We start from the raw sequence: 13,879 nt of genomic DNA on the forward strand, positions 1-13,879 counted from the left end.
CTCAAGGCAGCTAAAACCTTAACTATAAGATCCAAGCAATGCAGAGCAGGTTTTACAGTGATCCAAATGCAGTGTGACAAGTAAGATGTGACCCAATCTCCCTTATAGAAAGTCTCCATTGGGATTACATGTCAAATGATTTCAACATGTTGAGTTGCACAGGAATTGCAAACAGAGCGATGAGAGCTGGAGAGGATGCTGCTGTCTCATCATTAGCTTGTTTCTTCCTATAAACTCTGAAGTGTGTATGTCGGCAGGAAGAAGTCTTTTAGAGAATGGAAGAGATAGAGACCACTGACCTACATCCTGGCCCCAAGAGACCACTTAATTCGGCTCCATCAAAACTCCCGGATAAACTATATAAGTGTCTGTATTGCCCAGCATTTTTCTGTGCCCGTGCTGCTGAATGCTTTAGCGCCAGTCTTTATATCATAGAAACATCATAACAGATTAAAGAGCGTGTTTATGTTAAACATGTGACAGCTTTATTATATCAAATGTTTCCCCCTTCGTTGTACTAATGTGCCTTTCACTTGTTTAATGCTTCTCTTAAAACGTCAAACATCGTAATACGGTTCAACTCATCCAGAATTTACATGAATATATCAGACATTTTAATGGCTTATTGCAGTATACTATTGCATTTTGTATGACTGCTTCTGTGTACCAATCTCCTTGTTTGACTAAACATGCACAGGTACACAAAGTAAGAAAAAGAAAAAGTTCTCCACATAAATGTTTCTATTTTTGGGAGAAACAGTGTGTGTGTGTGTCACAAACTAAGGCCTGACAAGGTTCCTGTCTCAATGTATCCTGGAGAGCCACAAGGACGAATATGTTTTTGAGACAAAGAAAGATGGAAGACAACGTCAAGGACAGCAGTATCATGGTCTCACTCCTATTCTTAATGCCTTCGAAATTTCTGGAATCAGGATATTTGTCAGTGTCCACATGTATACTCACAACAAAAGGTGACATCAGAACGAATAGACTTGGGAATATATTATCCATACAAATGATTTTACTCTTCATAGATGTGATCTTTGTTCCAGGAGCATGGCTAGGCAGATTCAAGTGACTTGTATAAAGAGATGGAGAATTTTGGCATTTATGAGTAAGGAGACCATGATACTGCTGTCCTTGACACTAACAATAAATCTTCATAAAAAAGGTCTTGCTTTTTTATACAAAGATCTTGTCTTAGTAACTGCTACTTTTGAAAACAAAGACAAAGAAGAACATGAAAACCACATTTAATAAGGACAAGTTCATTACTTTTGCTTAAGTGAATGCAGATAGCCTCATGATTCATATGTTATGTTAAATTCGTCCTGGAATAATTTAGGATATTAAATCAGTCTTAATTTCGCAGCCAAAGACAACCTTCTCAGTCTATTGCATATGCTGCTGGACAAAAACACATTCTCCACTCTATCATTAATCATTGCATTACATATGTTACAATATCACACAACACAGGATGGTGTGTGAACATGTGGATGGGTGTACAAATCCGGTTCTCTGACACATTTCACAGGTTTTAAGGGAGAATCTAACGCAAGTCAATTAGGAATCCTTTGATCCAATAATCATATTGTGTGGGTACAACACTGCCATAAATACCTTTTTAATGTTATGTTTACCTTGTTATTCTAAATTCACAGATTTAAACTTTTACACAGTGTTGCACTTTAAGTTTCATTTGGAATGTTTGAACATTGCTCACCAATCGAAATTGTTGCTCAAAGCATTATTTAAGCAGTGTGTTTGAAAAGGTTCAAATAAAAAGAAGCAGCAGTACTACATAACAGTCATCGTGTAGTATAAGTATTTGGTCTTTTAGGAGGGAAACCAATATTTGTTTCTAAGTTTATGCAGAATTATGCTAAAAGACTATTCAGCTGGTGTGGCGCTTGTCGACACAGGGGCTTATCTTTGCTATTTTAGTTAAAGGCAGGTTTTCCTTGTGACCATTACAAAGCTCTGGAAATGCATTCACAGAGCAGATAGTGCTATACACGTTTATTATAAAAAATACTATTTTTGTTCATATTCTCTGAGCTCACCAATATTAAGTCATTGGACTTCAATCAGTAAACAAGAAAACAGCTATATTCATTAACCTAGAGCCAAGATTAATTTATAAATCCATGTTGTTTTTCCCCATCGGATTCTGTTTCTATTCAGTGATTTGAGGCTGACAAAACTGAACCCCTCCTCCACACTCTTCACAAACACAACTGAAACAGCTTCGGGCAATTTTCCTATTCACTACTGCATCTCATTTGGAGAGCGTATTCTTACACCTACTTTTGTAAAGGCTGTCAGTGGGTGGGACGGGGGGGTGACTGGTTGCTCTGTGGATGAACTGCATTTGGAGAGAGTGGTAGATGTGGTGTTGCTTACGTAATACTAGTCGTAGGAGGTGTTTTGGAAAAAAACGCAGCGACACAAGAAATGTCAGACTCAGCAGGCTTCTGGTACTTTAGGAGACAACCTCACTGGAGACTGTGATATTCCTCCCTTTAAAATGTTTCTCTTCAATGCTACTCTTTTTGTTGAAATAAAGAAAGGTATAAGGCGATAATAAGGCCGGACTTCCTTATCAATGTAATATGTTATACCACTGTATTTGACATCAATAAACACCACAGGATAATCTGCATCGGAAATGCAATGTTTCCTCCCAATACTCTTTTGAGAAATGTACACAAAGCCACCTCTCTTTTTAAAAAGGGCTATAACACCAGGAGGGTTTCAGGGGTTGTGTTTCAGGTAGTACTTTAGTGTGGGTAACCTGCTTCCCCTTTGGGACTTCTTCTCTTCTCTTCTCTCTGCTGTGACTCCATTGCTGCCACCTCCTCCTTTCACACATGCTCTGTCTCCATCGTCTTCTCTTTCTTTTCCCTTCTTAGAATCAGCCTCTGCTTTCCTGCTGGTCTGCCTCCCTCTATGCAATCAGAAGAAAAAAACAGTAATATATACATAATGTGTTCTATCACAATGCTTTAGAGGGATATGAATAACAATAACACGTTTTAATTCTTGCAATAATTTACAATGATGCAGGTTCCAATTTTTTTTTCAGTTGTCATGTTTATATTGTAAAAGTGATGTTGTTTTACACTTGTTTGTGTTATTTAATTCAACTCTAGACTATTTGTTGAGTGTGCTCACACTTCATGTTATTGTGTCCATCACCTGTAGGCGTTGTGCCTCACTGACCTCTTGTGTTTGCTCTCTGCTGCCCTCTGTGCCTCAGTGGAGTACTGTCTTCTCTGTGCTTCGAGTGTCGAGGACAGCTGTAACAAGGGACAAGTCATGAGAAAAAGCAGTAGACACATGCAGACACATACACATTGTGTTTAGTTGTACGCATGTTGTTTTGTGTTTACAGAAGATATGAGCCTGTCTCATGGCACTGGAATGTAGAGATCTGTTGCCTAAAATGCAGCTGCATTCGTTTCAGCCCTGCAGGACCAGTTTTGATGCAGCACAAGGCAGAAAGTCCTTGACTTAGTTTCTTTTTGGCGGAACCGAGATTTAACCATTATGTAACAAGAGAAAGTAGCACTGGAGGATGAATGGGGAATCATAACTAGGCCTGAAAGAAAAGAGATGGAGAGCACATCAGGCTGCTCTCTACACTGGATTAACCTTTTGTACGGCAATTAACCATGACAGCTATTGTTAAGTATGGCATGTAATTAATAGTTTATCGGTTAAGTTGAGAGCTACTTGCCTAATTGGTTATCCAAACTTTATACATGGATGAAAGGGAATGCTTACCTTAGCAATTTCTGAAAGGTAGGCCCGCCTCTCATCATTGGTTTTATGAAATGCCTGAAATGTGAAAGAAACAGAGGGCCTTAGTGCAACATTTTCTTCCTATTCATGGACTACGCTCCGATTGCAGTGCTTGGTATTTGTGTATTGGAGTGCAATTCATGAGGTTGTCAATGTTAATGAGCAACAGATTACAACATGGATTACTGGCTGCACATGCTGCGTGTTAAACCTTTATTCATCTAATATGGCGCTGTTTGCTGAGCACACAATAAACAAAGAACCAAGTCAAACTAAGAGCATACCGGACATAGCAGTGCAGGACAAAGGTTATGTTCAATTTTGAAAGAAAATCCAAAACAAGAAATATCACACAAATCTTTTTCAATCCCTTGCTAATGATGGAAATGTCTTACTGAAATATGTTACACCAGGAAATGTTTTAAAGCTGCTTTTCTTACAAATAATATTAGGGTACTAGAAGTCCTTGTGACACTCAACAATACTGAAAACAAAATCCCATCAACAGTGCTGTGGAGCAGCGGAGGTCCACACCTTTCCCTCCTGTTCAATTCTGCTATGAGCGTCCATGAGCTGTCTCTGGAGGTCTGACTTCTCCTCAGTCAGGAGCTTCAGACGCTGTCTCAGAGTTTCCTGCGGCAAAGTGTTTCCATTAATTAGATAAATTCATAACAAAGAAGCATGAAAGGTGTTGCACTGCTGATTAATTAAACATCAATTTGTACTAAAATAACACAATGTCATCTGATAGGATCAAACAATTACATAACACTTAATGCAAATACATGAGCACAAGAATGGATTACCGTAGGCTCATGCATTATTCAATAACCAAATAAAATTAGAGTTGAGACACGGTGAGTTTCTAGCGCAGAGAGGAGCATGAGTGTTGGGTTTTTAATAGTTACTCTAAAAAAGAACAAGCAACCCTAGTCAGTTTAGACGAATAAAGCCTGATGCTTGTGGATAAGACAGTTGCTGATTATTGTATTTATAGTGTAATGTTCCAGTCAGAATTGGAAGAAGTGTTCAGATACTTTGTTTAAGTAAGTACCAATATAAAGATACTCAGATAGGTAATCATCCTGAATTGATTACCTGAAAACCTTATCTGGGTAACAATATGTAAGAACTATCTGCAACCTCAAAGGATGAAAATAAAAGTACCGTTTGAGCAGTAAAATGTTGACGGTTTGGTTTCGATTATACCTTAATTTATTAACGTACAGGTTGCATTATAGATGTGTGGATGATTCCTGTTGAGCTTAACACTGTCACTGTCCTGTGAGAAGCATGTATCTCCAACATTCAATGTTTCATGATTTAAATAATAAAATGTTTTCAACTTTATGGTATCCTAACATTTATAATATTTATTTTATTAACACTTATTAAAAATAATCTATATTCTCTTCACATACAAACATTCTCTATTTTAAGGTCTTGCTCACAGTTTATCAAGCTTCAGTCCACAGTCTAACAGTCACTCGTGGATGGGCGAATGGGCATCTGTTAGTTCTGCCTTAAGGCACACAGACACACATGTTTAGTCTGAATTGTGCAACCTTTTAGTGTGTGTTGTGCATTGTAATTAGTGTGCTCTACTCTCCCATGTTTTATAATCCTGTGATTATAGTGCTGTGATTAAACTGTGGTTGATTTAAGCATGCATCAATGGGAGGATGGAGAGCAGCTGGCATTACAATCCTCTCTGTCCTCTCGGTCCTTCTCCCTTCATTCTGAGTCTCTGGCGCTCTCTGCTGGTAATGTATGTGCTTGTATCTTACACACACTTACAGATCTCTGTGGGTTGGCTGTGTATTGATATGCACTTAGAAAATAACACTAAACACAACCATTACAACAAAACAGATTAAGAAAAAGCTCAATAGAGAATTAACATGTTTGCACTCACTACCGACATGTCATCAAACGTTCGGATGGAGGCCAATCGATCTGTGAAAAACAAGACAAAATGTGAGCATTATTAGTGCATAAAACTGTAAAGTCGCCTGTTCTCAAATCCTCTTCAGAGCAGACAGAAGAGCATTTTACACTTAAGAGCTGAGCTTCCTTACATCATTTAGAAAAGTTCAACTTCAGCTCCTATAATGGGTTTGTAATAAACCTTGTAGCCAAAACACAGACACCAAGACCATTAAAACAACTTCAAAAATCGTAGTTTTTAGTATTTTAACCAGATTTAAGCTTTTTTAAAAATGTTTTCCCTCTTTATTAATATTTGATGATGATTAGCAATTATCGTTTTTGACACAGACAAGTCCATCTTGTGGAATTCAAAGTCATTTTGTATAGTGAGTAATTTTAGGTTTAAAGAGTCAAATAATAATGAATGTCCTTCTAGCATAAACCCTTTAAAACGCACCCATGGGGTTTCCTCGTAGGTCCTCCAGTCTCTCATGAATGAATGACATCTGTCGCTCCAACTGTCCATTTAGCTCAGTCTGTGTCTCATACCTAGTCTTCCACTCATTTTCTGTACAGAATAAACAGAGGTTATATTTGACTTACAAATGGGACAGGACACATGACAGACACCACATCAGAGTGTGTGCTGAAACCAGTGAATTATTGGTTAACATGTTGCCACTGTGGTTCAAGATGGCATGACATACTATACACTTTTTGTTTAAAGTTAAATACGTTAAGATACTCACCCTCTCCATCAACACTGTGCAGTCTGTCCTGCAGTTCACACATGGTACTCCGCAGGTCAGACACTGACTCTTCGAGCATTTGTCTGTAATAGTAAAGAGCCGAGACGATGTCCTTTTTGCAGTTGAAAATAACACATGATCTCCTTAATACATTTCTAAGTAATACTTTTACTTTAACCACACTTACTTCATTTCCCGCTCATGTTCAAGCTCGGACTGCAGGCGTGCCAAATCGAATTTGCTGTAGTCGCTATCTCCACTCATGTTTCTGAAAAACTATAATCAACTGAACAAAAGTTTGTGCCTCGGGGTTACTATGGAGACAGCTGTTTCCGGGCCGAGCAGACAGACAGACTCGGGACATAATGGCGCAGATTAGCGGGAGGGTGGGAAATAAAACGTCCTCGTTGGTTAATTATGGATGTAACCAAATAAAAAAACTCGGAAATGACATATTCGTCACATAGCCTACAGTGTCTTTTTCCGCAAGTCGTAATTTTGAAAAGACCAAATTAATTAGGCCTGAAAATTGACTTCCTAACTCTCCATTAACGGCCTGTAAATGCCGGTTGATGAATCGCAGAAGCAGGAGATAATATGTCTTTTTACAATTAGAAAAACAACATGCAAAATGACGACAAAAGGGCTCTGATATTTCTGTGGTTCGTTTTTGTCCTCATAACATCATATAAAAATGCAAAGTCTGGTAATCACTGTTTAGAATGTTCATGTATTGCATTCTGCTTTACATTATTATGACCAGGTTGATACAGTACACATAGGCCTACAGATGTTCAATATACATGTCTGCTGGGACAAAAATAAATTGATTTAATTTTCATTCAGTTCATTAATGTTTATCATAAGCCTAACGTACACAACATGTGTACATATAAGTACAACGTAATACAAAGCATAAAAAAACTCCTACAAACTATTTCACATAACCCAATGCAGCCAAACACAGTGACAAAGTGCTTTACAATTGTAAAAGAAAACATTAAAAACACAAAGAGATGATTAAATAAAAGCCAGATAACAACAACTTTACAGACAGACAGAACACACAGAATGTCATAAAACTTGAACCCTGACTGCTCCTATTAAAATACTTAGTAGGCTATTTAACAACTTGTGATGTAAAATTGCACTTGGGCTAAATATTGTTCCTATTTCGATGTATCAACTTGCAAATGTTTGCCATTAATCTGGAAGAAAACTCCAAACAAGGCAGAAAGTGTGCTGTGTCAAGTTTATTTCTTCTTCTCTTCCTCCTCTTTCTTTTGCTTTTCCTTCCCGTTTGACTCTGCTTGCTTTTCTCGTTTCTGAGCCTCCTTCCCTTCAGCTTGTCCTCCTGGACCTTTGACCATGGCTTTGGCTGTCTGCTTCCCGGCAGTCTTCAAGAAGGCTTTTATGCCCAGATTATCAAAGTTGTATGCAGTGACACCAACATTAATCACTGATTTGAGAGCAGTGTCTGTAGCTGCGCCTGCATCATTACCATACCTTTGTCACGGAAGTTAGGGGAGAGTGGTTGTGTGTAAGAAAATAAATTAGGGTATTTAAGGAACAGAAATAATGAATAAATGTGATATATCACACTGTTATTATTCACGTTAACACACCAAAGGTCAAGAGAAATAGTCATATTTCACGTTGTAGCATTTTTATTAGTTACCATCCAGCAAATAGGGCTACAGATAGTATGAACAGCAAGAGCAGCACCACCCAACACAAGCAGACAATCGGCTGCAGTAAGCACACCCAGAGAGACACAAACATAACAGAAGCTAAAACTACTTCAAGTGAAAAAAGAACCCAAAACACATACTTTATATGTGTTCATATAAATTAATTAAATTAGTTTGATAAAAACAAAAAGACAATTCTGAGTTAGCTCAGTCATATTGAGGGTTCATTCCTGACTTGATTTGGCTTAATGAAAGTATGAAAGAGTTGATCAGTTGTTAATTCAAAGTCTTTGCCTTTACTCTCAACGTGCAGTCATATGTTTGTTTTTGTAGTTTTTATTAGATTTTCTAAGCCTTTAAATCTGAAAAGAAATAGGTAAGAAAGCAGATCAGTTTCCCAACACACCAAGAAGAAAGAAACACAGCAGGATGGTATTCTACTATTGTTCAAAGAAACCAAGTAGATTTAGAAAAGGACTGGAAACAGTCAACAGATCAACAGTAACTTTTTTATCAATTCAATACAGAAGCAGAAATGTGAAATGTCCCAACTTACTTGTACGTCACAGTGGTGACAGTCTCTGCTGAAACACTTTTGCCAACCAGCTTTGCTCCTGTCTCCATACTAGACCAAACAGTAGAGAAACCTGGTTTGGATGAAAAGCAAAATTGAGAACTCTAAAAAGACTTGAATCACCCACATTTAGGTTAACATGTCAATATATATCAAATGCCAAAACATGGATTAATGTTTTGACAGTTAAAAGAGACAAAAAGCAAGTTATCTGACAATTTGCAAGGATATAGTGATAGTAGTACTTGATCCTGAAATTACCCTATATTGGTAAATACCTTGTACACTGCTTGCTGCCACTAACTTGGCTCCTTCCCAGTTGGAAGGGGCACCATCTTTGCTCTTCTTCAGAGACTCTGGGACCAGCTTAGCGCCCTGTTTCTTCACATGGGGAGCCATCTTATCTGCCATGTGTCCTGCTACTGTACTCACTCCATTAACTGTAAATATAAACATGCAAATATACAGCCGTGATAATTCATAGCACAGGAGAATACATGTACGTTTTCTTCAGTTCTGAGAAAAGTGGACTATAAAGGTTTTTATTCAACATCATCGTATTTAATATGATCCTTTCTTTTAGACGGTATAAGTCCTCACCCAAGAACTGGCTGACTTTCACAGCGCCCCCGGTAGCCTGTTTAGCCACCTGAAGACTTTTGGTGACACGGGAGCTGACCTCTGCAGGAGTATCCTCAGGCGTGATGTGGTCCCGGATCTTGGCGGCTCCTCTATGAATGGCCCTTCCAGTGGCCTCGGCTCCTTTTACAAACCCTAAACTCAACCGTGTAGCTCCTACACACAGAAACATTTGGGTGTTAAATGTAAGTTAGCAATATCATTGATAGTTTTGTTGTTTAAATATCCATGCAGGTAACTTAAGAGTTGTTGTACTAAGTTTTCCTCGCAGCACTCAATCCTGTTAAGGAGAGAAGCTGCAATGGTAAACTGTGCCCTCTAGTGGTTTTGTGAAACAGCAAGTGTACTATAGGACAAAAGTAAAAAATACTGTTTCTTTAAGGATCACACAAGCACACCTGTCAAGATTCCTTGCGCCATTTTCTCACTCCATCCAGGAAGTAGTGGTCCGTCCTTCTCCCCTGTTGGCACTGTCAGACCTTCAAGCTCTTTCGTGGGACCAAGAGGGACTTTCTCACTCAGGTTGATGACCTCTGACCCTGCCCCCTCTGGACCCTGTCAGGGAATCCATTAAGTCATATTGCTATACAGTAATCATGAAAGGAAACACAGTAAGAGGCTTTTAAAACGTGTACACCCATAGAGGAGATGTACATTCCTGTAAGCCATGACTCACCTCGCTTAGAATGTTTTTACCCACAACATAACTCTTTAGTTCCTCCTGAAGTGTCAAGAGAAAAGATTGACGCTAGGGAAGGCAGATTCTACAAGAAGGTGTAGTCCTTATTATCTCGGCCGAGGAGGTTTTGTTTTCGATTTGATTTGTTTGTTTGTTTGTTTGATTGCCAGCAGAACTAAAGAAAAATACACCGGCCTGATTTTTTCAAATAACCTAATGAAAGAGTGTGTCATCAGCCAACACATAGAGGATCCAAATCCGATTGCCCTTCTAGTTCATTTATTTTATAACATTTGAATTACCTAAAACACATTGTTACAAAGCATTGACTCAAACTACATGCACATCTAACCCAAAATTTGAAACATAAAGACTGACCTGGACCCTGAGTTCAGTAAGTTGTGAGATGAGGTCCTGAAACGTCTGTCTTTGGGCAGCAGGCAGTTCAGAGGACAACACTATGCCCACGTAGGACCCTGGAGTCGCTGACAAGACGTCAGGGAACATGAAGATCCCAGAGTTAGCCAACAGCACTGGAGTGTCTGTTGTCAGCGGGTACAGACAGTCACACACCTTGAAAACACAAAAGACACACACAGAATTAGGTCAGAAAAATAAAGGTCAACATCACCCATGTACCATCAATACCAACGAAGGCTGTATTCACTCTAACTGATCACCTGTCAAATGTTCTAATGGTGGCTTCTGTTGAGCCCTCATTTGTGTTTCCTGTTCATAATATATGAACTGTAAATCTTCCAATGTTATATTCAAATTAACATCATATATAAAAGGCGGTTTCTTTTGAGGCCCAAATGTGTGAAAAATGCATCGTCATTTCCATAGAAGCAGTGTCCCCTGCTCCTTTTGACCCCATGTTATTCCCTCTCAAAGACACCTGACAGGATTTTAGCCCCATCAGGACTTATGTCAGTCATCAACACAGACATAATACAGACACTTCTGCTGCATAGTGCCACTGGTATGCCGCCTGACAGAATAACCCCGCGAGGGCGCAGGACACTGACCAGAAGCACAACAGAATCGCAAAGTCATCTGTTAATGGGACCATTGTCCTGCTGGGAAACAAAGCAGGGACAGAATACAGCAGACCAGCCCAGGCTGGTGGGAAACAGAGTAATGGGTCGCTCTGCAGTATTCAGAATGGTATGACATGCACTTTGTAGAGGTGTCAGAATACCATATTGTTACTTTATGCATTCTATATTGGGCAGGTTGTCAGAAGGCTTCACATGAATAGGAGACACAGGGACAGAACAGATACAGATTCTATTAGCATGCTAAAACAAGTCGTGCGTTTCACAGAAGTCTAGCAGCTGAAATGCAGTACATGGAGAGTAATACTGCTCAAACATTGATACCTCAATGGTATTTATCAACAAATATAATGTGTTTCACTTCCCTCAAATATGATCCAACATGTTTTGGAGTGTAAAGGCAATAGCGATATTGAAACTAGAGCTGAAATAATTGTTTATCTGGTCTATAGACGCAAATGGATTTTGATGATGAATAAATCCTTTTCAAGCAAAATATTTACAATTGTTTTTTGTTGAACCATATTGAGCCTTTGGGGTATAACTGACTGATAAGTTTCACTATTCTATGAGGTTTTATAGAGAAAACCACTATCATTCGAAAATAAAGAATCAATGTATTAATGGGTTATGAAAATGTTCAATAGGTGCAACTTGAACTACAAAACTCTTTCACATAAAAAAAAAGAAGCTCATTCCAAGACAGCTTTTAATGCTGTTTTATCATTCCATGTCGCCCAGTCAGTCATAAAAGCAGAACATTTCTTTGTGAGTCGTACTCATTTTATACACTATATACCAACAAAGTGACTCATAGTTAGTTCTAGAACTGGTCTTATGGAGAAGACGTGGTTTCACCCGGGGGAGTTTCCTCCTCACACAAACTCAACCCGAAGACACACGCCCAAGGTAGATGCTTTGCTGACATACACACACCCAGATGCATGTACACACGTATTATGGCATTTAAATATTATGACACGATGCATACTCACATGTAGAAAAGCTGAGGGTCTTCCACCATCGGAATTCTTGTGCTGATTTTCAAATGTGAGGATGCGAAGGAAGCCTGGGTATGACAGGGCGCTCACTTGCCCATTCGCTGCCACGAAAAACATCTGCACCCCAGAGGGGATATAAAGCAATTCGTTTCCATCTCTTCCTGCTGATGCCCCAGTCTGCCTTCCAAGCCCAAAGCCTCCTCCAGCAGAACTATAAGACAGGCTGCAGTGGCCGACAGTTGGCTGGGGGGTGTATGCTGGAGGTTGGTCCTCTGGGTTAGCCATGGCCATAGTTCCAGCAGGGAGCGTGTGCAGAACAGCAGGGGAAAGAGGCCTAGGAGGGAGTTTGGGGTTTGGGATTGTGCTCTCTGTAGTGGTAGGTAAGGTGGGGTACAGATGGTGGAGGGAGCTTTGGGGGGGCTGGCTGCTCGGTGCCAGGTCGGGATAAAGATTGAGAGGTAGAGCCATCAATAAGCCGCCTCTCTGTGCTCCTGTTGTCTGCTTAGAGGTCTCCATGTCAGAAAGGTGGGTGTTAACAGTCCTCACAGTGTCCCTCATCTTCTGCTGAAGCTGCCTGGCCTTGTCCCAGAATGCTCCCTGATGCCTTTCCCCCCCAGTCGGAACTCCCAAGCCTTGGGTGAGGTGCTGTCGGCCTTTACGGTAAGACTCCAGGGCCTCAGCTTTTTTCCCGGCCTCTTCAGCAGCCAGCCCACGGCTCAGAGAGTGAAATGCCAACTCATACTGGTCCTTGATGAGCAGCAGCTCAGCAGGCTCAGTCATACTGAGGAGTAGATACAGGTGCTAGAAAAAGCAGGGACACAGTGAACAAATCAACAGTTCATCTCTCAAAAAAAGTTACCATAAAAAGGTGTATAGAATGAGGGATTTTGTCCTACAACACAAACTGTAAATATTAAATATGTGTAGTATTTAGTTTAAGGCTTATTTGAAAATGAACACTTTTATTGACTAACGAGAAGGTTGTCTTTATAAAACATGTATGAGAAAATAGGTAGAGCATGCACCTCTCACCAAGATATGCAGCTAAACCAGATGTGAAAAGAGCACCACATTGTCAACACCGACATAAGCACTGACAGACAGCATTACGGCAAAGTAGATGAATTAAAAATCTCTGTTATGTTATTGTTGTTGGCTGCTATGACAGGTTGTAAATAGCCTCAACTAGCGAACACATCAGGTTTTACCTGAACAACAAGACCAGCGATTTGCCTTTGGGACTTACTGAATGTAAACCCTCTTAAGAAAAACACTGAACACTTAAAATAACAGTCCAAACATGTATTCATGTACGCTATCAAGTGTTCCAAACTTAAGATAGCTTTACGTTTCGTTTTCAGACAACTTGCCTATGATAAACTTTAATATGACTTACCTTGAACTTCAATATCCTGTAAGAGGAGAAAACAACACAAATAGGTGGTTTCAGGGTCGTTATTTGGTTTTCGAGAGTTTATCCGTACTTTTATTATTTAAAAAATGCCTGCAAAAATATGTGTTCACTTCACTCGCTGCGTTTATCTGCCGCACACCCCGCCTGCACACATGCGTCAAACCAACTAGAGCGACAAAAATAGCTTCCGGTACACACTTTCAAAATAAAACCCAAAGTCCAGTTTTAAAATAAAAAAAGAAATTCATGAAGTATGTTTAATAGAAAAGGTTTATTGAATTTGTTTAAAATATATGGAGGAGTTTTGCATATATGGGATTGGCAGTAGAATCAGCTGG

General features: G+C 39.5%; 2 protein-coding genes across 3 annotated transcripts; both read right to left on the reverse strand.

The window, feature by feature from the left end:
- Positions 1 to 1,337: 1,337 nt before the first annotated feature.
- ccdc169 (coiled-coil domain containing 169) lies at positions 1,338 to 6,923 on the reverse strand. The gene is made up of 8 exons (XM_063895871.1): positions 6,673 to 6,923; positions 6,486 to 6,568; positions 6,194 to 6,304; positions 5,723 to 5,763; positions 4,342 to 4,440; positions 3,790 to 3,843; positions 3,226 to 3,302; positions 1,338 to 2,950 (listed from the first exon to the last, which is right to left on the reverse strand). The coding sequence occupies exons 1-8, from the start codon at positions 6,747 to 6,749 to the stop codon at positions 2,758 to 2,760; spliced, it is 735 nt and encodes a 244-aa protein (XP_063751941.1). The 5' UTR covers positions 6,750 to 6,923; the 3' UTR covers positions 1,338 to 2,757.
- Positions 6,924 to 7,195: 272 nt separating this feature from the next.
- Positions 7,196 to 13,700, reverse strand: sparta (spartin a). 2 transcript variants are annotated; one of them, XM_063894524.1, is made up of 8 exons: positions 13,524 to 13,700; positions 12,122 to 12,928; positions 10,447 to 10,641; positions 9,788 to 9,944; positions 9,351 to 9,545; positions 9,029 to 9,190; positions 8,733 to 8,823; positions 7,196 to 7,991 (listed from the first exon to the last, which is right to left on the reverse strand). In XM_063894524.1, the coding sequence occupies exons 2-8, from the start codon at positions 12,905 to 12,907 to the stop codon at positions 7,739 to 7,741; spliced, it is 1,839 nt and encodes a 612-aa protein (XP_063750594.1). In that variant the 5' UTR covers positions 12,908 to 12,928; positions 13,524 to 13,700; the 3' UTR covers positions 7,196 to 7,738. The 2 variants fall into 2 exon arrangements, with proteins under 2 accessions (XP_063750594.1, XP_063750595.1); XM_063894525.1 differs by lacking the exon at positions 7,196 to 7,991 and adding an exon at positions 8,004 to 8,538.
- Between the last annotated feature and the right edge of the window lie 179 nt (positions 13,701 to 13,879).

Source organism: Eleginops maclovinus, chromosome 11 (genome assembly GCF_036324505.1).
Source record: "Eleginops maclovinus isolate JMC-PN-2008 ecotype Puerto Natales chromosome 11, JC_Emac_rtc_rv5, whole genome shotgun sequence".
Taxonomy (NCBI): Eukaryota; Metazoa; Chordata; class Actinopteri; order Perciformes; family Eleginopidae; genus Eleginops; species Eleginops maclovinus.

What these genes read in the sequence shown, in the direction of transcription:
- ccdc169 (XM_063895871.1), bottom strand. Translation starts at nt 6,749, where the DNA reads ATGAGTGGAGATAGCGACTACAGCAAATTCGATTTGGCACGCCTGCAG. An exon ending in CGTTTGATGACATGTCGGTA is followed by an intron (nt 4,441 to 5,722) that starts GTGAGTGCAAAC and finishes ACTTTGCCGCAG; the next exon opens with GAAACTCTGAGACAGCGTCT. An exon ending in ACCTTTCAGAAATTGCTAAG is followed by an intron (nt 3,303 to 3,789) that starts GTAAGCATTCCC and finishes CCCTTGTTACAG; the next exon opens with CTGTCCTCGACACTCGAAGC.
- sparta (XM_063894524.1), bottom strand. Translation starts at nt 12,907, where the DNA reads ATGACTGAGCCTGCTGAGCTGCTGCTCATCAAGGACCAGTATGAGTTG. An exon ending in GGCGCAAGGAATCTTGACAG is followed by an intron (nt 9,546 to 9,787) that starts GTGTGCTTGTGT and finishes TTCTGTGTGTAG; the next exon opens with GAGCTACACGGTTGAGTTTA. An exon ending in GGCAGCAAGCAGTGTACAAG is followed by an intron (nt 8,824 to 9,028) that starts GTATTTACCAAT and finishes CATCCAAACCAG; the next exon opens with GTTTCTCTACTGTTTGGTCT.